The sequence below is a fragment of the Neurospora crassa genome, linkage group IV, assembly GCF_000182925.2.
Source record: "Neurospora crassa OR74A linkage group IV, whole genome shotgun sequence".
Taxonomy (NCBI): domain Eukaryota; kingdom Fungi; phylum Ascomycota; class Sordariomycetes; order Sordariales; family Sordariaceae; genus Neurospora; species Neurospora crassa.
Genome location: NC_026504.1, coordinates 5,553,183 through 5,576,944, shown reverse-complemented (window position 1 = coordinate 5,576,944; position 23,762 = coordinate 5,553,183). Strand labels below are relative to the sequence as shown.

The window sequence follows — 23,762 nt, the reverse complement described above, 5'->3', positions numbered from 1 at the left end:
TGTGTCTTTCCCAGTGAAGAGCGACTGGTGGCACATGTTTCTCTTTCGCCGTCTTCTTCACAGCATACCTATACATGCCATAATCATCAAACAGCGAGAGAAGCATATGTACCTCCCTCCCAATAACAACAACTATCAAGCAGAACACTTGCGACAACTATTCTCAGTCCCTGACTGTGAAACCTCTAGGTAAGAACGACTACTTTTTTTTTTTTTTTTTCCTCTTCACATCTACAGTCCAATACCGGTTTGGCTTCCATCTTAACCCCCCCAAAACCGTATCAGTTTCCCCCCCCCCCCCCCTCTCTCTCTCTCTCTCTCTCTATACAGGCTCTTAAACGTGCAATCCTATGATTAAAAACTTCATCCCATCTTCAACACAATCCGTCAATACAATCAATCATATTTTCAAAAAGAAAAAATCACAAAAAGATTTAGCTACCTATCTTACTTACTACATACGTCTTGGTCATCCTCTGAAAAAGGCACATACCTAAATTTCATCTTCGCACCTTTCATTTTGAAGTGAGATACCAAGTCTACCCTATAAGGATACATGTGTAAGGATACAAGTTACAAGTTACAAGTTCAAGTACAAGTGCAAGTATACACATACGGTCCGGTCCGGTCAGTCGTTCGGTCAGTCTGTCTGTCAGCGTAAGATGCACCAACAACATCAATATGTGTAGGTACATATAAAGTCATGGGAGACAGTAGACGTATACTTTTTAATATTACTCTACGTAGCTATGTACATGCCCGCCCGGGGATTAAGCATTGTGTTATCGAGTTAAATATATATATATATACAGGATACCTACCTACCTAGATAGATAGATGAATACATAGATATATAGATAAATCCAGTCACCGCCGGCCTAGCTTAAACCCCTTACTATAGTCTAACCCCCCTACTATAGTCTAGACCTCCTAGACCTCCTCCTAGACCAACTTACTTATATAATTCTATATCTTGGTTAAGAACACCGCGCACGCAAAACGAAAAACGTCAGATAGGTAGGTAAAATACAAACGGGACATTTATGTGAATAGGTACTGTGTTACAGAAGAATAATAGAACACACGAGAACTGAAGTGTTCAGCAGAACAGAAACATGAGACTGAAGTGATGGATAGATAGAAGAACAGAACGAAACATTGTAATTGATGGATGGGTGAAAAAAGACAATGGTACAAAAAAGTTTTTTTAAAAAAAAATAAATTTATTGTTGGAAAACGTACCGTACGTACGTACGTACCCTGTATATATATATGATATGTAGGTATATATTTATCTTTCTCTCCAGCAAGATGTTGAGTACCAGGGCAAGATCCTGGAGAGTACCGTAAGTCCGTAAGTAGTGTACCTTACCTACTGATGCCGAGTAAGTGTGGGATGTCTCAAGCGTACCATTGCTCGGTCGAAAACTGAACAAAAATAGGACTACACTATTAAGACTGGTGCCGGGTGATTATCAACCAGTGAGCTTGTAAGAAATCCTTTGATATGTTTTATGATTCTTGTAATGACCGAGCATCCCGATGCGTAGTTTGGCTTCATCCACTCGACAACGTTAGCTGCTCCGCTCATGTCAAGGGGCGTAATCGAACTCCCGAGTTCCACCACGGTAAGCGATCATGTGGATTCTCAACCTTGCCGTATGGAGTTTTCATCGGGTTCAGCGGAAATGGATCATGGGAATGAATATCTCATCATGCGAACCAACTATTGCCATGAAAGGTACATATATGAATGTTTCAAATGCCTTGCATAACGAATGTATGATGCTATTGCCATAAGACTAGCCAGCCCACACAAAGTCGCAATCTAATCTGTTGGTATCTCCGTCACCTGTAAACCCTCAAGTGTCCGCCTTTTCAAACCATACCATGTTGTCTTCATACGCGTGCAAAAAGCAGACTATTTTCCATGCAGACCAAAATCCCAAATCTCCCCAAAACGCCGTGAAGACCGAAGTCGGGAAGTGTATGTACAGCGAAAAAAGCGGAGGTGCAGGTGTTGATCACGTTTCCGTCTTGCTCCTCTCTTACTGTACTACTCCGTGGTCATTGCGCGCTATCTACGGCTAGAGCCACGGCTTCCCATGCAATTTTTTCCCCTGTCCCTTGAAGCCTTCCATAATCCGGAAGACTCCGTGAAACCCCGTCATTCTTCTAACTCCACTCATGCCGCATCAGCCGTGGTGACGGGTGGGGTGACACGAGTAGGTTGAAGGCCAGCTCTAACGATCTTCTTGCCAGAAGAGTCGGTAACAGTGGCAATATCCTTGTTCTCGGCCTGGGCACGCTTCCAGATCTCAACCTCGCAGCCGCCGCGGATGACACCGACGCGCATGGTGGAGAGAAGGTTGTGGGCAGCGTTGGAGTGGTTGTAGACACCACCGTTGAAGATGGCGGTAGCGTCCTTGCCAATAGCCGAGTTGATAAGAGCCTTGCCACCAGGGTGGTCCTGAATGAACTTGCCGACATCGTGGATGACACCAGCGACAGCGATCCAGGCCTTGCCGTTCTTGGACTCCTGGACAAAGTCGTCCCAGCTGACAACGGGGAGGTTCTCAAGGGGAATACCCCAGTCAAGGGTGGCACGCTTCTGGTCGAGCTTCTTCTGCTGCTGCTGGAGACGGCCCTTCTCGATCTCGTTGTGGGGGAACTTCTTGAGGTCGTAGGCGAGACCGAGCTGCTTCCAGACCCAGATGCACCACTTGGTGGGGTCATATTGCCACCACTCAATAGCGTTACGGAAATCGCTGGGGAACTCGTGGTGGAAGTTGTGGTAACCCTCACCAAGGGTGACGAGGGCAGTGATGACGTGATCTCTCGGTGAGTTGCGGTCGTCGAAGGGCTGGTCGCCGAGCCAGTGGGCAAGAGAGTTGACGCAGAAGGTAGCCTGCTGGATGAAGAAGATACGGAGGATACCGCCGTAGATGAAGCCACCAGCATAGTCACCCCAGCCGAGACCGCAAATAAGGGTAGGGACGATGAGAGCCATGACGATGACGCACTTGATGTAGTGCTTGTGCTGCCAAACGACGACGGGGTCCTCGTTGAGATCGGTGATGTCGGTACGGCCGATTCTCTTGGGGTTCTGCTTCATGACCATCCAGCCGATGTGGGAGTAGAGGAGACCCTTGCGGACCGAGTAGGGGTCCTTGTCGGTATCGGTGTATCTGTGGTGAGCACGGTGGTCCCTGGACCACCAGCGGGCGGAACCCTCGACGGCAGCAGCACCACCAGCGGCGAGCCAGATCTTGAGGGGGAGGGTGGCCTTGTAAGAGGTGTGGGCCCAAAGTCGGTGGTAACCGGCAGCTAGAGGAGAATGAGTCAGTCATGGACCTGGTTCTGATATCCTTGGATGCGGAGCATGCTTACTGATACCGAGACCGGCGAAGTAGTAGTAGGCGATAGAGAAGAGGATGGTCTTGGTCTGAGCGGGGATCCAGTAGGCAGAGATGAGACCGGCGAGAGGCACGAAGATGATGAAGGTGGTGTTCAACCAGTTGACGTGCTTGTCTGTGAGGGGAGATACTGTCAGCGTCTTTTGTTTGCCGAGGCTTTCGAAGCTATCAGAAAAAAAAAAGAGTTACTTACACCAGTTGCCCCAGGTGATGGGCAGCTCGGTAATGTGAGGCTTCTTGAGGTCATACTTCTTGCCTCTGAGGGGGATGAAATCGGTGGTGCCATCAGGGACATTCACAGCCTGAACCTCAGCAGGAATATCCGTGGCCGAAGTCGACGCCATGGTGTCGATGTTGTTGTTGTTGTTGTCGAGGGATGAAGTCGACGACAAACTGAGTGAGTGAGCTATGGTGTCGAAAAGGTGGACCCGCTCTGTCGTTGCTGGAGAACAACGAGTTGGGAAGAGTCGGGAGGGAGATGATGACCTAGGTCAAGTGGGCTGAAGGAAAGGGAAGGGAAAAGGGTGGGAGTTGGGCAGAGGTTCAGGTTATTATTAAGTAGTAGCAAGAGGAGGCAGGCCCAAGGGTTCTCAGCAGATCAAAGCTTTTGCCTGTGAAGTGGGTTCCCGGGTGGGAGGAGGAGAGGGAGAGAGAGGGACTGTTTTGGTAGAGGTAGAGGTACTTGCAGATTGGAGGGAGTCCACCCACACTCACTCCCGGTCACTCACTCGTGCTTGCTTGCTTCAGTGTGCTGCCCTGTAGTGTAAAGTACAAGTAAAAAGTACTTTGTAGTGCGTGAGTCGGTCCTCGCTAACCTGATCTTTGCACCAACAAAGCGGATACAGCAGGGCAGCGTCTACCTACCTAATTCCAGTATTAAGGTTTCAAGTGTCCCCCAAAGGGAAGGCTCGGCGAGCAGTGCCGACAACTCCCAGGGCCCTTGGTTCCCTTCACACCTTTTTTTTGCCTCCCGTTCGTCCTAGGGCAAATCGCCAGCAGATTTAGTTGGAGATGGATGGCCAGACCCCGGCGAAGGCAATGGAAAACTGGTTGGGGTTTTCCGATGGGTGATGAGCCGACAACAACAGCAGAGGAGTGGATTTCATCAACGACTCGGTTAAGACGTGTGAGTGACTGCAATTGCACCACAGCGGATTGGCCTCGGTATTCTACAAGACATGTGCTTCTCACCAACAAGTGTTCTTGGTGCTCTCGGGGCCGTTGTTTTGGGGCATGTTTTGGCCCAGCAGCCGGGCGAGCCATGCGTTGATCGCTCGTCTGTCGTCCTGAATTTGCCGTTGATAAGTTTTGTTGAGCAGAATGTTGGGGACATGTTCCCGTCCGTGCATCCAGGTCCATTCAGGGCCATTCAGGGCAGGTGGGCTCCGTATAAGTCGGGATCCGACGGCGATTGGCGGGATATCCTCACCTTGGCTCATGTACCTTGTACATTGTGGCGGCATGTCGCTTCGCTTTGGTGTCCGCTGTGTGTCGCCCACCGTCCACAGCCCCCACGCTTGGCTGACGGGTACAAGTGACATTGGCAGCAATTTGTTTCATTCACAAACCCTTTCCCTCTTTCGCCAAAAGAGGTGTGGCAAAGGTGAAGTCCCTGAAGTCGGAACGACCACTAGTGTACATACACTCACTCTCTCCACCTCTTGATGAGCTTTCTCCAGATGCCTCGCTCGGATCATGGACTTCCGCGAAGCTTGGGAATCGAACGACATGGAAATCCGGCATGTCCCGACTTTGCAAAACTTGCCCACCATGGAACATGCGGATGATGCTGACGGCTGACGTGCGCCCAACGCACTGACTGCACTTCAACGGGCAACTTGATAGGTACGGACAACAAGGAAGTCGCGGACTTCAGGACGGACCAGGGCAGCGACCTAGGAATGCGGTCGCCATGATAAGGCAAGATAACAACCAAAGCAGGAGCTTCTTTCCATGCAGTGCCATCAAACGGACCACGGCGCCTTCCCCGGATTTGCAACTAATCTTGCCAAGTGGAAGTGCCTAGAGGTGTAGGTACCTGTATGGAGCCCGCAACGGTCAGTTGTTCCTTCCCGTCCTTCGTCATCCTGGCTGTCGACGCAGTGAAGCATCAAACAATTCGAGATGAACTCCGGTTCGTCCCATCCAGAACTTCACGCTTCAGTTTGACATTGCCTCCAGAACAACGATGATTGGCTGGTTAAGTTAGCCGCTGCGTAGCTCCAACCAGGGGCAGCTTCAAGGGCAAGGCTCCGATTTCTCAACATTCCTTCCCGCACCTTTGCATCCCGCCAGCCAATCAAAATTGCATGCTTCTTTGCATTCTGGCTAGCAAAGACTTCAACGGCATGCTTATGTAAGATTTCAGCCATGGCAATGCACTCGCCTCTGCGTAAGCCAAGAACAGGAGGCTTCCAGAAAGACTGGGATTGCAGTTTCTTTAATCATCAAACTCCATCGTCAAGGCCGTTCGCCTTCTTCTGCCTTCAGCCTCCAGCCTACACTACACTCTGTACGCAGTATGGTCCCCGTGGGGGGCGACTCACGGTGGGGAATGGGGAGTTGCGTTCAAGATGGAGCCGTGACGGAGCCGGAGGCGGAGATATCACCTATGTATGTAGCATCGGGAGCATCATCCAAGTGTCCGTCCCTGGTGGGTTCGGGCGTCAACCCCAGACCCCGATCCGGCCTGCGAGCTTCTCCTCGGCACCTCGTCCACTTTTGTTTCGAGACGATGCCCGAGCTACATCGAGATTGACTCTCATGAAAAGTTAAAAGAGAAAGAATGAAAACCACATTGCTCGACCCAACCAAGTCGCTCCGACACAAAGGCACTGGCAGCATACCTATTTAGGAACCAATCTAATCTTACGAGGAGCCGGACTCGAAGGATTAGCTCCATGCAACCAAGACTTTGCTGGTACCTCGGCTGTGACACCATCAACGTCAACGTCGTCGTTGGCCCTACCCGCCATCTCAATGGGCTATTAAAAGCATGCGGGAACGTGTGTGCCAAGAGAGTCAAAAGGTAATCAGGCCATCCGCACCAAGCGGCTGAGAGCCTCAGGCCATGTTTTTTCATTTCGTTGGGAATAGTCCCTTAGTCGTACGTTGTTAGCTTTCATTCTTTCATTCACCAGTCCTTCAATGGAAGAAAGGCCGAGGAAAGCGCTATGAAGACACGCCTTGTACTCTTTTGCCCGTCATGGCATTTTCTCTTGCCTTTACAATTCTCTACCTACATTCAACACCCGTGGCTCTACATCAAAGACTTCAATTCGCGAAACGAGGACAGCTTACCACCCTGCCAGAGGACTGGCATAACATAACCTTCCTACTTCACAGATACGCCGAGTCGAGCATTTGGATATTACCATCATGCCGCCCTTGACTTGAGAACTATCAAACACTGATGAGAAAAGAAGGGATGAGAGAAAAAAAGGTGGAAAAGGGATATACCATCTCCTCAGTTGTTAAAAAAACAAAAACTCCATGATCTTCCAATGTCCAGATCACTCGGAAAAAAAAAAAAAAAAAAAAAAAAAAAAAAAAAAAAAAAAAAAGAATGAAAGAAAAATTTGGAGTGTCAGAGTACATTGTAATATGCTGGTTTGGTTAGTACCTAGGCTCGGTTAATGAATGTTACTATCATCGGGCGGCATCTTTAGGTCAGCCCTACTGCACATATAACAGAAAAGGGAGGAAGGGGACGAGAAGGGGTATTTATGAAGTAGATGTATGCGTATGCGTATGATTCCAAACAATCGGCTTACTGGTTGAGCTGAGCTGATAGCGTGCGTGCCGGCAGGTTATGTATGTAGGTAGTAGGTACGATATGTAGATGATGGCTACGGACCTAAACTAGGTAGTTTCTGCCCCAAGATTCCGTCCTCCTTCGTTTCTAATGTGTCGTCGTCGTCGTCGTCCCTTTTGTTGGTATCAGTTAAACGACGGGTGGTGTGCACTTCCCAAGGAGGGCAGTGTAACTTTGAAGCCTCACGTTTCTTCACCGAAGAAAAAAAAAAAATGGTCATCGCTGTACCTTTTTTTTTTGCCCGTTCAACTGGATACTTTCATCTCCTCTGATCATGTATATATATGCGTTCGTTCGTTCGTTCGTTCGTTTCTACCTAGAGTCCGATAGACTGACTACCTAAGTAGTGTAATGAGTATCTGCTGCTATAAACACACACACACACACACACACACAAAAACAAAAAAGATAAAAGGAAGAATGCCAGCCCAGAGATAATCGAACCAAAAAGACAAAAGGAAAAAAAAAAAAAAAAAAAAAAAAAAAAAAAAAAAAAAAAAAAACCCGTCATGTATATTCCCATCCCATGCAAATGCCCCTTTCCCTTCCCTTCACGTATTGTTTTGTAGGTAGGTAGGTATGAGTTGGTTGCACTAGTTGCATCGCATGCATTGGAGGCCTCCCAAATTTGGTAAAGGCTTCGGTTGACCCTTCGAGGTCCATAGTATGTGGCCTCGCTGGATCATATAACAGGGTAGTTGTAACTGGTTTTGGTGCTGTATCGTAACTCGTAGTAGCCAGAGCGGCAAGTACGGGCTTCATCGTTGTCCATTACCGTGCTGTTCAGCCGTTGTTCGCCCAATGGACTTTCTGGTTCCCATTCTCATAACCCCTCGTGATGTGCGTGTACCGAGTATGGTACTTTCGTCCATTCATCCATCCATTCATCGCTGACCCTCCCATCACTTCGTTACGTCCTCGTCGTCTCGTAGTTCGTATGGTGTTGCTCGTAGTTCGCATGGTGTTGTTGTTGTTGTTGCTGCTGCTGATGTTGATACCCCCCCTCCTTCTGCCCAGGGGCAGCAAACAAATCCATATCAATCTCCTCTCCCTCCTCCTCCTCATCAACAGCACATTTTCCCCTCATAGACAAATCACCATAAGTATAAGCGCCTCCAATCCCCTTCAACACATCCAGCTCTCTCCCACCGTACCGCTCCAACTCCCGATCCCGATCCCTATCCAATTGCGAATTACCGTTGCCACCACGTTCTTGTTGATGATACCCAGATGAGCGCAATTGTTGTTGCTGTTGTTGTGGTTGGTATTCATCCCGATCCCGATCCCGGCTATGATCTTGATGATGCCCATGTCCATGATACCGCCCAGCCATGACCTCCGCTGCCTCCATCCTAAACTGCTGCTCCAGCCTGTCGCGATCTCGCGCCTCGGTGATGGCTGCGTAGGCTAGGTCGGGCCCAGGCTTGGTGGGCTCGGTGAAGTACTTGCCTGAGTCGGCGCGGGAGAGGGGTTTGTCTCGTCTGTCGCCGCCGTCTGCTTCTTCGCCTTCTTCTGCGTCAGAGGAGGAGGAGGAGCGGTAGTGGGTACGGCTGGGGCGGGATTGGTGGTGGGATTGGGTGGTGTTGTATTGCGGTTCTGCTGTTCGGTTGTGATCGTTGCAACTATTGCTGGGTTCGCCGTATTGGTCGCGGAGGGTGAGTTCGTGAGACTTGTTGTTGTTGTTGTTGGCCGTGGGGGTATTGGAAAATGTGGTCTCGGGCCGCCATTTGGCTGCCTCCCGGAGAGGAAGGTCTTTGAGCGGTATTGAGGCGGTGTCGGTGTTGCCAGAGGGAGCGGTGGAGATGAAAGAGGTGGAGGAGATTCTTGGGTCGTGTTGTTGCCTCGATGATTCTGCTTCGTTTTGTTTCCCAAATTCGTCCATATCGCCTTTCAGATTGCCGTACGAAGACGGAACAGTCAAGTTACTCGGCTCCTCGTAAGTACTGCTATTCCCCCAAGGACGTGCATGATGTCGGAATCTCGCCGGGTCATCGTACCCGCCATCGCTGGGAAGGGGAGAAGGTGGTGATCGACCTCGTGGCGGATACCAGTGTTGGTCTTCGGATGGTGCAGGAGATATTGTCGACGGACGACCTCTCCCCACACCGCTTGCTCCAGCAGCAGCAGCAGCATTACTGCTGAAATAATCCCACCCCTGATCTGACGGCGACTCAACCGTCTTGATGATCTTGGGTACCCCGTTCGTCGGCTCCGTACCAACCAGATACTCCTGCCGCGAGTACCCATCATCGACCGAGACCGATTCCGGGTTATGATAGCTATACTGATTCGGCTCCACCGGCTCCGGCTCCGGAAACAGATCCAGCAAGTCCAGCGCCTGTCTCCTCTTGCGCGGGTTGGGATCCAGACAGATATTCACAATCTCAACGTACCAATCCGGGACATCCGTAACCTCGGGCCCAATCCTCAACGGACGTCCATGAGCCTCAGGCTCGTCCTCCTGTGTCGCTAGAGCCCAAAGCACCATGCCCAGCTGGTAGAGATCGGACTTGACGCCAATGTACATGGATATCCGCTGGCTGCTCTCAATCAACGGCGTCGCCTCGGGCGGCTCCCATCCCACCGGACAGCCGCGTCGGTTGATGTCGATGATCTTGGCGTTCCACTCGTTGTTGATGACGATGTTGGACAGGGTGAAGTCTCCCTGAACGAACCCGGCCTCGTGTATGTCCGCCAGACCACCCACAATCTGGCGCGCCCAGCGCTCGCGCGTCGACCAGGGGAGGCCGCCTTGGAGCTGGTAGTCGTAGATGATGTCGATCAGGGCACCGTGCTCGGCGAAGCTGATCAGCAGGCCCTTGACGAGCTCGCCCGAGTCGTCAACGATGATGCCGTAAAACTCAATCACGTTCTCGGCGGCGCGAAGACGGTTGAGCGCGTTGATCTCGTAGAGGAACTCGTCGACGGTGTCGGGGCCGGGGATTTCTTTCTTGATTAAGGTCTCGCCGTTGACGCGGACTTTGTAGACGAAGCCGGAAATGTGAGAGTCGAATTCGACTTCGGATTCTTTGATGCGGCGGCAGCGCATGTGCTGGATCATGCGCACGGTTGGGTAATTGATGATTTCCTAAGTAGTGGTGGTGTTAGTATGGCGATGAGTTGGTGCGTACCGAGGGTGGCAGAACAACTCACATTGACGTCTTCCACCACGTGAACATGTAACCTCTTGTCCGTGGTTTGAAGCTTCAGATTCGTGACGGTAGGGTAGAACTGGATGTCCCCCAAGCTGTCTCGAATCGCCTCGTATATCCTTGAACTCTTATCGCGCTGGAACTTGATGTCGACTAGCTCCTCCTCCAATGAACCCTCCTGAGCATCACGGTAATCGAGGGATATCGTCACTCTGCGCCATAGCGACTCGGTCTGTCTGTACGTGACAAAAAACTTCTCCCTCTTGGACTTGTCGCGAAAGTGCATTGACAGATTCAGGATCCAGATCTTCTCCAACTCATCGTGTATCATGTTGTGGTACTGAGAAGAGGTTATCGAGTGCGCATCACAATCCGAGATGGCGGCGTCCGACCCATGGAGATGAGCGAGAGCAGGAGCTCGCAGCAGATGGTTACAATTGTCGTGGTAGTTCTTGTCGAGTTCTTGCTCCAGCTCATGTCCGGTCAGGCCTCGGAAACTGCTGTTCACCGGCGTATATTCTTGAGGAATCGTAGGTAACGAAGGAACCGGAGAGCCGACCTGAGAGATATGAGAAGAACGGCCAAAGTGATGATGATGATGGTGGTGATGATGGAAGTTTGGCGCGCTACTCCTGGGAAGTGAGGCGGCGGCGGTTCCTACACCCAATCCGACCAGCGATGTCGATGCACTGTTGATGGCATGCATGCGTCTATCGACTGAAGCAGCTCTGCGCTCGGCAGGGGTAGGTTGTACAGGTTGAAGATGGTCGCGCTGCTCGGATTGCTGTCTCTTGAATGTCTGAGTTCGAGGCAGGCCGGGAATCACCTTTCGAAAGTTTCGACGAATGGTGCCTTGTTTGTTGGAGCCTCCGTCATCGTGCTGCTGTGTTTGTGAACCCGGACTCGTGGTACTGTTTCCCTCCCCTCCATGTCCTCCTCCGCCTGTTCCCGATCCCGGTTCCGTTGCGGTTCCTGCTGATCCCAATCCTAACCCCGGCCCGGCGTCATGGGCACCTTGACCTTGACCACCGCCGCCGTCCTTTTGATCCCGCCAGAGATGCATTTTTTGCCACCAGTTATTTTGGTGTGGGGGCCAATCGCCATCTGCAGGTGGTAAAACTGATGCTGGGTTCCGTAGAGCCAAGGGAAGCTGCGGTTGCACTTGGGCCATACAGACCTTGTGGGGGACTAAATAGGTTTGCAAGTTTACCCAAGGGGCTGTAAGACTAAACAGAATTCTATGGTCAGCACCGTGAGTCAAGAGAGAGCGAAGAGGCCTTCAAAGCACGCCAGGCATCTTGTGCGACCCTGAGATTACTTGGTGGCGAGAAGACAGCTTCTGGACTGACGCATCACCAGCCTCAATCACCTAACGGCCTATCGGCTAGGCCTTCTCAGGCAAAAAAAAAAACCCAAAGACTATTGTGTATCACCACTTGACTCAGGGGTCCTGACTTGGAAGATGCAAGCAAGCAAGCAAGCAAGCAAGATGGCGCAACCTTACATTAAAGACAAGCAATCATGCAGACTGCCGGCGCGAAGACCCTTAGGCGCCGTATATCCCACAGCAATGACGGCGCTTGGTGAAGTGGTCGATGTGCAAAGACGCCATACAAAGAAACCCAGCTGAACCCTGTCGAGGGGAAAAGTCTTGTGGTTGATGACGATGATTTCCCGCCTCTCCTCCTCGGTGAAGTTGATTAGACCAGGGTTGTGTCGAAGGTGTTGCGGATCGGATAGCTACTTTTGCTGGTTGGCGTTGTGAATCGGGACACGAAGATGCCTTGAAGATAACGTGAGCTTGTGAGTTGCGTGATGAAAGTTGATAGACGCCGTCTTGGTGCGCCTCTTTCACGTTCACACGGCAATATTGGGAGTATAAAAGGTTGGTGGAATATAAGACTTTGTGGTCGGGGAAAGCATGGAAAGTTCCAAGGGTGTGTTCTGCGGGGGTGTTGGGTGATGTGGAGGATGAGATGGAGTCATGATAGCTTTTGAAGCTCCGTCTACGCTTTCAGCTTAGGTTCATCATGAGACCCTCCTTCACCAACCGCCGTGACTTGGTTTTAGTTGCAACCCTCAAGGTGCCTGGCCTGACACTACCGTAGGGCCTATCCCTCTGTCATTGGCCATAGGATGGGGGGTCTCTGAACAGCGATCGTGATGTGTACACAGCAAATAGACGCCGGTAAACATGGAACCTACAGCCACCTGAGATGGATCCCTCCCTTGTAGGTAGGGTATGTAGGCTTTCTTTTACCCCTGGCCGGCGGGCTGTCTTGGCCCTGCCCCGGAATGCCTGAGTACCTGGTCCGGAGGGCCGTTTTTGAGGCCAACTTCAGGTCCCACGTTCCATCTCTATTTCTACCGTGCCCAGGAACATCAACTGCCTGCTCTGTTATGTTACACACACATTATGCACACTGGAAGGCGTACATGGCATCCTTTGGTTCTCGTGTGCCTTTTCTGGGTCTCGTGTCGTGAGGCCCTTCCTTTCGGGTTTCCTGCAGACACCTGAAGGTCTGGAAAAAGGAAGGGTGGCAGTAGTGGGATGACAGGCCGCCGAGTTCGACTTGCAGGAGGCTGTGTCTCGAAAAGGTGAGGGGGGCTGGGTGGGTGCATTTTTCCCAGTGGAGTTTGAGGCCGTGACGTGTAACCATGGGTGAGAGCATGGACAGCCAGTGAGAGGCCGGCGCATGCCTGGAACCCTCTCCCAATTAACACATGCATGCCATGCCATGCGTGGGGTCTTTTTTGGGTTACGACTTTTCTTTTTCCTTGATTCCAGGGCCATGTTCGGCGGGTAGCGTTGCCAGACAGTGGTCGTTGTTGTTGTTGTTGTTGTTGTTGTCGTTGTCGTCGATGTCGTCCTCAGTGCCTGATATGTACAATACCGGCCGATCTTTGTATATCATACACTGAAATAAGGGCCATAATGGATGACATATCAATTTGAGGAGAGAGAGAACTGACTGACTGACTGACCTCATTTCAAGCATGTTCATGATGTTGGATTAGTACAGCGCTTAACCAGACTCTCAAATAAACAAAGAAAAAAAAAGAAGAAAAAAAACCAGACCCCGTGCCATGGCCCGTGATCATCATCAATCATCTGAGGGGTAGTGTATGTAGTGTACTGGTTGGTTAATGTAGTTCAACCGCTAAACGCGCGAAGCGAGCGAACTAACCCAGAGACACAGAGAGAGAAACGAGAAAATGAGAAAATGAGGGGTTCATGGCTGACATCCTCCATCCATCCATTCTCCACAATTCAGCTCCAGCTTCAGGGAAATAAAAATGGGGCCCAAGCAAGGGAAGCTGTTAGTGTGTGTGTGGTGGGTGGAGACAGTTGCCAGCCCTATCAAGGCACTGTTTCCCTTCTGGGCAACGGGTCGACAGGGGCTGTGGCGATCCGCTTCAGACGCTTTTTACACTTCAGCGACACTTCACCAACTCATTCCATGGGTTCCTCCACTCGAAGCCATCCTGTGGCCATCGATATTCTGATGCCGAGACTTGGGTTGGCACACATGAACTGAGACCTGGGAATAGTATCATGATGATGGAGAAACTACCTAGGGTAGGGTCCGACCCACCCGAACGCCAGCTACGTAGCTTACCTCACCGTGTAAGAGAAGTATTACGATGAATCAGACCGACACTCCTTCCCTCATCCTGCTTCCTCCTGGATCATGTTGACTTACCTACCTATGTTACGCCCCCCAAGAACAAGGACCTCGGTGGCCATAAACAACGACCGCTGCACGAGTTTGGTGCATATAGGCGGTCAAAGTTTCAGTCAGTCAGTCAGACCGACACATTACACTACTCAGACGGCGATACCCGCTCATCATCGTCATCAACATTCTCAACAACCGGGTCCATATCCGAACCATGCACCTTCAACATCAGCTTTGTTTCCGTCTATGCCTGTGGGCCTCAAGGCGGGAGCAGGGCAAGGACAGGGCAGGCTGCGGAGCCGCACAACCTGGCTACCCCGAGAGTAGTGTTGTGTAGTGGATATGGACGAGGCTCAAGTATAAGTCTGCAATAGGAGGAATTAGTCGCTAGCCGGACTGATGATACCAAACGTTGGTCTGAGGCTGGCTGACTACACCAAGGGTATCTCCCATGCCCCCATCCCCCAGTCCCGAATTGACCCCTTTTACTGAAGATCCTGAGGACATCCTGATCCAGGCCACGACTTTGTCCCGGCAGCTTTTAGAGCATATTCACTCACTCACTCATTCACTCTCAGCCCAGAGCCGCCTCATATCTTTTCGCGTGGAACATGACAGGTCACATCTAGAGGTAAGGTCATTGAGGATTACTACCCGAACAGCAAAGATACCTACCCTAGCTTGGGTTTGGGTTCTTGATTTCAGTATCTGTTGAAGTTGAACTAACTGTCACTTTCGTACTTGTACTCTCAAATTGAGTCGCTGGGGAAAACTTTCATTCCTGCAAAATTAGGAATAACCATCGACATCAGATTTCAGCCCTCGCGTTCTACACATTCTAGATCCCATCAATTTTCACAAACCTAAACCCGCCTCCCTCCTCCCCACTCCCGTCGTGGCCTGGCACGTTCTATCTGTTTGTCTCTTACGACAAGGCAAGCCCAGTCCAGCCCTGCTCATCAACGGGAGTCGAGGACTGGACTGGACTGGACTGGACTCTCCCACCACCACCACCACCATCGGATACAGCCCACATTGGCTACTTTCTCTATTTCCGTAAGGGCACATATCAAGCACGTCTAGCACACTCACACACACACACACACATAAAGCGGGCGACAACCGAAGACAACCTCAAGACACCGAATCATAAGATTGAATCGACTGCCGGTACCGCATAGCGGCTCAGCCATTCAGATTCAGTGGCAATGGAATGTTCTTTCGGGTGCAGCCCCGTTTCCCATTCCCTTTCCTTTTTTTTTTTTTTTAAAATGTGTATGGATGGGTAGCGGTCCCGGTGCATCTACTTTTGCTTAGGTACATGTCTGGGACGGAAAGGTACCAAAGTATGCTAAGTATGATGTGGCATCCATGGTAACGTACCCTCCGTGTCCATGACCCGGGAACTACAACGGGTGGCCGATTACCTCTAGTCGGTGATGAAAAAAAAAAAAAAAAGTGACAGCTATACATACTCCTGTGCAATGGAAGTGCCAAACGAGCTGTTAGTGGATAGAAACCTAAGGCTAGGATAGAGAGATATATGGCTAGATAACAATATACGTACCGGCGACCAATAGAGGTAAGCACCAGTGAGAACAAAAGGAACTACGTCCGTTCTTGGCTGATTGGTATCGGGGATAGGTAGGGTTTCGGGCATCAACAAACAGACAAACATCCATTTGACCAATAGGTACAGTTGCTGAAAGGAAAGGTAGGATACCTAGGATGTCCGTTTAACCACCTACCATACTTTCCTGATCTTGATGAATTGTGTGCTTATCGATCTCGAGAGGAAACATTCGATGCTTAGGTACCTCTAAGAAGGTTTCTTGTTGATTGTCGAGGAGAGCTAGTAACCTTGGAACGTCGGAAGCGATAAAAGTAATCGGACTTGCCGGCATGTAATCATCACCACCATCATCAGCAGCAGCAGCAGCATCGTCAGCATCATCATCGTTATCAACTGTACCGTCAGCGTCAAGTCCACCATCAAATCCATCACTTTTCCATTCCGCACCCATCACCACCACCACCACCACCATCACCATCATCACCAGCACCAACAAGCAACATCATCACACACCAGGGTACCCTCCACACACACATACACACATACATGATACACTTTACTCCCCTCACCCCATTTCTCTCGTACCTACCATCTCTCAAATAACAAACACCGTATCTCTCTCCTTAAGGTATACCTCTCGCTCGTTCCATATCAGTCCCGAGAACGGACGTGTGCAATGGAAGTGTGGTAACGTGCTAACCCGGCGGGTGGGTCGGCACATGTATCTGGCTCGCATCGGGCGGCCTCGGTAGTCTAGTCTACTAGGTAGGTTACTTTGCGCTTGTTATACGATTTCGATATGTATATTGTATATGTAGGTACGTATGTATGTATGTATGTATGTATGTACGTGAGATAATTGAACGGCATATAAATGAGAGGGTAGCAACGAGCGGTAGCAGAGGGTAGCAGTAGTGTCGTAAGTGGATTGGGATTGGGATTGGGATGATCCCATGCATCATCATCAATCATCATCAGCTGCTCTTGCTTCTTCTAGTAACGGCAGTTGCTAGGTACTTGTGTGTCTATTTTGATTTCTTGATTTCTTGAGCGACGTCGTGCCCTGTGACGGGATGTGGGTATGTAGACTGTATGTATGTAGTATTAGGCATCTCCTGGGCTGGGTACCTACCTATTGTTCAGGTTAAAATTGGTTCAATTAGTTCAGTTGCGATCTCGAGCTTCGGGCCAAGGACATGTGAAAGTTCAGTTTTACCTATCGATGCAATGGATGGGATTGGTTAGGAGCAAGTACTACCTAACCAGCACCGGGCATCAAGCTTTTCCTTACCTACCTACACTAGTCGGTGATATTGTACAAGCAAAAAAAAAGGTGAGACACACCCAAACAAAAGAGAGAAAAAAAAAAAAAAAAAAAAAAAACCATGTAACAATGCCACCGAATGATAGTCGAAATAAATCATGATAGAGTGAAGATGTTCTATGTAAGAAAGAACCCCCTTGGTAGGTAGGTAGGTGTGTGTGTGCAAAATGTATATGTTCCCAACACCAAAAAACAACAACAAAAAAACAAAAAAAAACAAAAAAAAAACGACGCTCTGCGTTTCCGATCAGCACATGGTTATTAGTTTCTCTATTAACCGCCGCCCGCACTCCATTCCTTTCCTTTGAACGCCAATGATGATGATGATAATGCCATTCTCCAACTATCTTTCGCTTTGATATCCTCGGCTTCCTATGCCAGCCAATTCCCATTCTCTTACATGCCATGCCGTACAGCTTTGTTTACTCGTCGTCATCGTTCTTCTTCTTGGACTCCTCCTTCTCGGACTTGTCGTCCTCGATGATCCGGCTCTTGTTGGCCTTCTCCCGGTCGAGCTTGGGGAAAATCAGGTCAAAGACCTCAGAGTACCAACGCACGGGCCGGCCCTCGATACCTTCCTTGACGTTCTGGTGAAAGAGAAAGCGTTAGTAACTTGTCTGGATGAGGGTTATGTTGATGGGCTAGGATGTATAGTCTTACCTCAGGAAGCTCAAGCCAGTCAGACATGTTGTCCTCAGGGAACACAACCATCTTGCAGCCAGCTCGCCTAGCCGCCACAGTCTTCTCCCTCAATCCACCGATGCGGAGTACCTTGCCAGTGAGGGTAAGCTCACCAGTCATGGCGATCTGGGGGTCAATAGGAGTGTCGAGCGCAAGCGACAGCAAAGAGGTGGTCATGGTGATACCGGCCGAAGGACCATCCTTTTGCACGGCGCCCTCAGGAACGTGCACGTGAATCTTGGCCTTGTCGAAGAAGCGGTTCTTGGGGAAGTCCTTGGCCATGACCGCCTTGGCATACGAGTAGGCGATAGCGGAGGACTCCTTCATGACGGTCTTGAGATTGCCGGTAATCTCGAGCGATGGCGCGCTCTTGGAGGTCAGCGCGCTCTGGAGAATAGACTCGACATACATGGCAGCGCCACCCATGGAGGTCCAGGCCAGGCCCATGGTAACACCAGGGGGTGTCACATCATAGAGCCTGTCAGAAGTGAAGATCGGGGGTCCCACGTAATCCTTGAGGTTGTCCTTGTTGATAACGACATGGACGCCTTCAGGAATCTTCATGGCTACCCGAGGCTTCTCCGTGGTCTCCTTCTCAGAAGCTTCGGTGGCGGCCTTCGGGCTGCTGGTCTCACCGGACGCGGCCTCCTCGCTCTTCTTCTTTTCCGTCTCCTCCTGGGCAGCCTTACCCTCCTCGGTAAGAGCTTCAGACTCGGGAAGGGCCTGCTCGCCGAGGTCCTGAACGATCTTCAGGGCAGACTTGCGGTATACCTGCTCGATCTTCTTCTTGAGGTTACGGACACCCGACTCGCGGCAGTAGGACTTGTTGAGTTCCTCAATCGCGTCCTTTGTTAGTTGCACGTCAACGCCCTTGAGACCAGCCATCTCCTGGGCCTGAGGAGCAAGGTACTTTTCGGCAATGGCCATCTTCTCATCTGCGACGTATCCGGAAAGTCGGATGACCTCCATACGGTCGAGAAGGGGCCGTGGGATGGTGTCAGTCAGGTTAGCAGTGCAGACGAAAAGCACCTTGGACAGATCTACAGGGACATCTAGATAGTGGTCCAGGAAAGAGCCGTTTTGCTCGGGGTCCAAGAGCTCGAGAAGTGCAGACGAGGGATCTCCCTGGTAGCCGCGGCCAATCTTGTCGATTTCGTCAATCAAGATCAAGGGGTTCTCGGTCTTGCACTTCTTGAGGGCCTGGATGACACGGCCGGGAAGGGCACCCACGTATGTCCGGCGGTGACCCTTGATTTCGGCAACGTCGGTAAGACCTCCCACACTGAAGCGGTAGTATTGGCGACCAAGTGCGCGAGCAATGGACTTGCCAATCGAAGTCTTGCCGACACCCGGAGGACCGACGAAGCAGAGAATCTTACCCTCGACGGTGCCGCGTAGCTTTCCAACGGCAATGAACTCCAAAATACGATCCTTGACGTCCTTGAGACCATAGTGATCCTCATCCAGAACCTTGACAGCATTCAGAATGTCAAAGTTCTCGGCACTGCTCTGGCCCCAAGGAATGTTGGTGAGCCAGTCCAAGTAGTTGCGCGTGACATTGAACTCGGAAGCGGCAGGCTCCAGGTGGGCGAGCTTGTTCAGCTCGTCATCAAACACCTTGCGCACGGCCTCAGGCATGGCCAGCTTGTCGGCGAGCTCTTTGAACTTTTCGACGAGCTTGTCCTTGCCGTCAGACTCGATACCAAGCTCGCGCCTGATACCCTTCATCTGCTCCATGAGCCAGTATTCACGCTGGCGTTTGGTGATCTTCTGCTCTACGTCCTTGGTAATCTTGGACTGAAGCTGGGCGTTGACGTGCTCCTTCTTGAGGACAAGAAGAGCCTTGTGCATTCTTTCTTCCACGTTCAGGCTAGAAAGAACCTCCTGAAGCTCAGCAGGCTCACCGGCGCTGACAGCAGCGGCAAAATCCGCAAGCTTGGCTGGCTCAGCCATGACATTACCGGTCGATTGGCTCATGCTAAAGGTGGAAATCTGATCCCGGAAGAGACTGTTCATGCTAGCGACCTCCTTGAAGACGTTTACGATCTCGTTCGTAACGGCGCGTATAACCTGGCTCTTGGGGTCGTAGGGTTCTTCCGTCAAGTTCTCTACATTAACAAGACTGACCGGATACTTTTTAAGGAACGATGTCGGCTCGTAGGGCTTCTGGCTTGGTTCGGGCCTAGGTGTCACGGCGCTTTCCTCAAAGCTCGCCACCACGTCACCCTTTTGCTCAGACTCGTCGGTCACCTTGGGGATCGGCTCAGGTACCGGCTCAGGGGCAGCACCCTCCTTCGCACCATCGATCGAGGCAGCCTCAGGCGAGCCGGGAGGAATGAGCTCCGACAGCTTGATTCTCCGGTGGGGGTAAAGAATCGCGGTGAGACTAGCACCCTCGCCGTTCTGGTTGTTCATGGGGAAAGCGCTGGTGATCTGCGCAAAAACACCGACGTCATAGACATCGTCGCGGTTCCGAATCACATCGTCGTCGGCGTTCTCGTCCTTGAACAAGAACGCTCCCACATATGGCTGTCCGCGCTTGATCATTTCTGTAATAGCCGCAGCGACATTGGGGTCCTTGATGGTAATGGCCTTGTAGAAACCGGGGAAGAGCGGTCGCTTCGCTATAGGAATCGCCATGACCTGGGGGTAGATTTCCGGTACGACGGGCTTCGCCAATGCCTTATCACCAGGCTTGCGGCCTCGCTTGCCACCATCTCCGGAGCCACCGTCTGCGCCTGAGCCCGAGCCGGCAGATGAACCGCCAGCAGCGCCAGCCTTTCCATCTTCTGGCGCCGGCGGCGGGGCATCCGAGGTTGAAGACTTGGACTTGGCCTGTTTCGACTCAGCCTCCTTTGCTTCGGCCTCGGCGTGCTCAACGTTTGCCTTGCGCTCCTCCTCTGATAGTGGCTCGATCGAGTTGTCGAAAAAGCCCTTGTCGTTCTTCTTCCCCAGAGCAGTGTACGTTGAGAAACTCGAGAGGTTCGTCGGTCTTTCGTGTCGGGGCCGGGTCACGGCATGTTGGCCAGCCGCGGCAACCGGGCGTATCGAAGAAGTGGTTGAGGTGAAAGACCTAATCGAATGCGCAAGCGATGTCCTCGACGCGAGGATGCGCGGGATGCGCTGTCGGGACAGCATCGTGGATACAGGCAGTGACGAGCGGGCCTGGGCAAGAGGATATCGTAGAGGTCGAGATTCGTGAGGAGGATTGTCGTCTTTTCTTAGAAGAGAGCGGACCCGAAATCGGACCAAAGGCGACAGTGGACGGGAGCTGCGGTCGTAGGGGAGGGGAGGGGAGGGGAGGGGAGAATGGATGTGGTCGGGTGTGTGTGTTGAGAGTGGGACGGCGGGAGAGGTCGCGGCGGGGGAGACGGAGATGCGGCGAAGCGGCGGGAAAAAAAAAAGTTTACAGTTTGTTAAAATAGTAGTATACAGGCAAAGATAAGAAGATGGGTTCTATTCAGGGTGTGTGACGACGACGACGACGACGACGACTCCAAGGAACCCAAGGCCCATGACTCTCGCGCTCTCTACAGTACGTGACAAATGAGGTGTATGAATAATCAACTCGACGGGGCGGAAGGCGAACAGCGACCGACTCGAGCTCCCTCGGTCTTCGGCCGGCGGTAGAAGATGGAGGAATTACTGTCTTTTACTACTTACCAAGTCTAGGTACCGTCCCGGTTGCGTCACGGTACAAAAGGTACGTACCTCCAGCCCACTACATATGGTAACAGCTCATCCGCCGCTCTCCAGCTCTCAGACGGCGGGACAGGACTGCCCTGGAGCTGAGGTCAAGTGGAATTCCATCATCGCCGTTGTGAAGTTTAGCGCCTAGACTAGTCGCCAAGGCGCTTGACCAATTGCAGTATAGTGTAGATCGTTACCTCCAAGTCTCCAACTCATAGCACCACTCCGCCGCCTGGAACTGCTGCCGGACGGGAGAGCTTACGGCGAGCAGAGCATCCATTAGCAGCACCGATCCGGAGCGGGGCATCGGCAGGCACTGTTCGCTAGTACATAGTATCAGACAGGGCAGCTCTCCGCAGGGGCAGCAACCCGCATATCAAAACGCCCAAGTGGAAGTCCAAGGTCATGACTGCGGGCTCTTTCAACTTACATTAACGACACTTTACTTGTACCACACACAGTCTTCGTCCATCAGCCATACAAGTATAACATCAACCCATCAGACAACATCCTTTCACACACATCTTGACACCACTTCGGTACGCTAGTCATATATCACCCAACATGGCACCACCTTCATCAGACGACATCACCTCGGGAGTCTCCAAAATGTCACCCAAGAACGCCAAGGCTAAGAAGCCAGAGCCTGTTGCCGACAGTTGGGAAGACGAAGATGTCAGTTCCGAGTCCGAGCCCGAGGCCAAGACCGAGCCCAAGTCTGAGCGTGAGCGTAGCTTTGGTGCGCAGCCGGAATCATGGGAGGACGACAACAACAGTGATGATGAGCAGGGAGCGCCCTCTCCCCCGCCTTCACGCAACAACCAAAAAAAGCCGGAGCCATCTATTACTACCTCTACTTCCATTCCACCATTTCTCGACTACACTGGGCCAGGCGGCAGCGCCAGCAACACTTCCTCTTCCTCAGAGTACAAGAGACCCGAGAAGACGGACGCCGTAGCCCGCCGGATGATTGCCGGTGCTCTGGGGCTGAAGGCACCCAAGCTGACCGAGGAGCAAAAGGCTTACGACCGGGCCTTGCGCGAGAAGGAGCGCAAGAGGAAGGAGGAGGAGAGAGAGCGGAAGAAGAAGGCAGAGGAGGAGGCCTTGAGAGCCAAGCAGGCGATTTGGGAAGACTAGGAGCTTTCCAGCGTATCATCTCTCACAGTCTCAATGTGTGTCATCAACCATCAAGCGGAATCATCTTTATTATCTATACTTTGCGAGGCTTCATCTTGCTCAACATCGCTCGACGCCGGCGGCGGCAACCCTTCCCTCCTGATCAACGGGAGGTGTTTCCCCTTGTGCATCAACACCAACTGCTCCCCACCCTCGGGAGAATGTCGCTTTGCGACCCCCAACCCCTGCAGCCCCTCCTGCTCGGCGCGGTGATTCCACAAGAGCTGTTCGACTTTCCCCTCCCTAGAGCATCCGATGAACACCAACGGCCACCGGCTCCTCGCCAGCGCGTCTCGGGTTCCCTTTGTGGCGGTCTTGGAGGCCACCAAGACGCCAAACACTTCGGACCCTCTCCATCCCACTGGCGCTCCCACAAATGCGCCCTCCAGCTCCCGGATCAGATGAGGACGAGTGCTTTGGATGGCCTTGCACTGCACAATGACTCGCAAGGGTCGTTCGGCCGTCGGTACGGACCATGTGCCTAGGAGATCGATCCCGAAATCATGTTGCCCTCCCACCCGGTTGAGAGAGAAGCCGTACGCGGTCAAGAGGGAAGCTATCGTGTATTCGTAGTGTGTTCCGACAAAGACGGTGGTTTCATGACCGAGACCGGTGCGCTTGGCATACTGGAGGAAGGAAGGAAGGTCATGGTGGTTGGAGGACTTGGAAAGGGAAATGTTGGCATCAGTACGTCCTCCATCATCTGAGGCGTTGGTGATGCTGCTGCTGGTGGTGGTGGTGACTGGCGAAGGGACTGCGGAGGACTCGGTGGTAGCATCTTTTTGATCCGGCGCATGGTCGGAAGAGAAGCACCGGAGCGGGTGAGGGCCTGGGCTGCAGTATAATCGGCGCGTTCCGAGTCCGAGCCGGGAGAGTCGTGCAACCATGGGTCTCATGGTGATGTTGAGCCTGTGCCTTGTATTATTCGATATATGTGCTGCTTTTCCCCCTCTTGTAGAGCTTTTGTCCAATCAATTAACCCAATATTTGATGCTTCAACCTGATTGTATTATTTTCATGCCCACTCGACCAAGAGCCAGTACAATTTTCGTGTTATTTGAAGGGGTATAAGTTGCCATGTGAAATACCATGTTCAGCATGTTAAACTAGAAATTCAATGCGGTTAAGTCGATGATGGATTTCATGGTGGATCGACCAGCTCTTCAGTTCCGTCCCTCCCATTGGATGAAGCTTACATTTTCAGCGGACCGCACTGTGTCGATAGTGGATCCATCCCGTCTAGCACCTGCATGCAC

At 51.6% G+C, this 23,762-nt stretch overlaps 5 protein-coding genes across 6 annotated transcripts; 1 reads left to right on the top strand and 4 right to left on the bottom strand.

The window, feature by feature from the left end:
• Nucleotides 1-1,289: 1,289 nt before the first annotated feature.
• Nucleotides 1,290-4,543, bottom strand: NCU05259 (acyl-CoA desaturase 1). Its single transcript, XM_956731.3, has 3 exons — nt 3,610-4,543; nt 3,391-3,531; nt 1,290-3,327 (listed from the first exon to the last, which is right to left on the bottom strand). The coding sequence occupies exons 1-3, from the start codon at nt 3,758-3,760 to the stop codon at nt 2,186-2,188; spliced, it is 1,434 nt and encodes a 477-aa protein (XP_961824.1). The 5' UTR covers nt 3,761-4,543; the 3' UTR covers nt 1,290-2,185.
• Nucleotides 4,544-7,727: 3,184 nt separating this feature from the next.
• Nucleotides 7,728-12,412, bottom strand: NCU05260. 2 transcript variants are annotated; one of them, XM_011395846.1, is made up of 3 exons: nt 11,887-12,412; nt 10,384-11,608; nt 7,728-10,318 (listed from the first exon to the last, which is right to left on the bottom strand). In XM_011395846.1, the coding sequence occupies exons 2-3, from the start codon at nt 11,551-11,553 to the stop codon at nt 8,141-8,143; spliced, it is 3,348 nt and encodes a 1,115-aa protein (XP_011394148.1). In that variant the 5' UTR covers nt 11,554-11,608; nt 11,887-12,412; the 3' UTR covers nt 7,728-8,140. The 2 variants fall into 2 exon arrangements, with proteins under 2 accessions (XP_011394148.1, XP_011394149.1); XM_011395847.1 differs by having other exon boundaries at nt 10,384-11,600.
• A 4,633-nt stretch (nt 12,413-17,045) lies between these two features.
• On the bottom strand, nt 17,046-21,294 carry NCU05261 (ATP-dependent protease La). The gene is made up of 2 exons (XM_956733.2): nt 17,620-21,294; nt 17,046-17,546 (listed from the first exon to the last, which is right to left on the bottom strand). Exons 1-2 carry the CDS (start codon nt 20,776-20,778, stop codon nt 17,382-17,384), a joined length of 3,324 nt encoding a protein of 1,107 aa, XP_961826.1. The 5' UTR covers nt 20,779-21,294; the 3' UTR covers nt 17,046-17,381.
• Nucleotides 21,295-21,591: 297 nt separating this feature from the next.
• Nucleotides 21,592-23,546, top strand: NCU05262 (hypothetical protein). The gene has a single exon (XM_956734.3). The coding sequence runs from the start codon at nt 21,895-21,897 to the stop codon at nt 22,465-22,467; it is 573 nt and encodes a 190-aa protein (XP_961827.1). The 5' UTR covers nt 21,592-21,894; the 3' UTR covers nt 22,468-23,546.
• NCU16891 (hypothetical protein) lies at nt 22,518-23,402 on the bottom strand (the record flags this gene model as incomplete). Its single annotated transcript, XM_011396139.1, has 1 exon — nt 22,518-23,402. One exon carries the CDS (start codon nt 23,400-23,402, stop codon nt 22,518-22,520), a length of 885 nt encoding a protein of 294 aa, XP_011394441.1.
• Nucleotides 23,547-23,762: the final 216 nt, after the last annotated feature.

Coding starts and splice junctions, on each gene's coding strand:
- NCU05259 (XM_956731.3), bottom strand. CDS start 3,760: ATGGCGTCGACTTCGGCCACGGATATTCCTGCTGAGGTTCAGGCTGTG. Junction 3,532..3,609: donor CATCACCTGGGGCAACTGGT/GTAAGTAACTCT, acceptor CTCCCCTCACAG/ACAAGCACGTCAACTGGTTG. Junction 3,328..3,390: donor CTTCGCCGGTCTCGGTATCA/GTAAGCATGCTC, acceptor ATTCTCCTCTAG/CTGCCGGTTACCACCGACTT.
- NCU05260 (XM_011395846.1), bottom strand. CDS start 11,553: ATGGCCCAAGTGCAACCGCAGCTTCCCTTGGCTCTACGGAACCCAGCA. Junction 10,319..10,383: donor ACGTGGTGGAAGACGTCAAT/GTGAGTTGTTCT, acceptor ACCACTACTTAG/GAAATCATCAATTACCCAAC.
- NCU05261 (XM_956733.2), bottom strand. CDS start 20,778: ATGCTGTCCCGACAGCGCATCCCGCGCATCCTCGCGTCGAGGACATCG. Junction 17,547..17,619: donor ACTGGCTTGAGCTTCCTGAG/GTAAGACTATAC, acceptor CTCTTTCACCAG/AACGTCAAGGAAGGTATCGA.
- NCU05262 (XM_956734.3), top strand. CDS start 21,895: ATGGCACCACCTTCATCAGACGACATCACCTCGGGAGTCTCCAAAATG.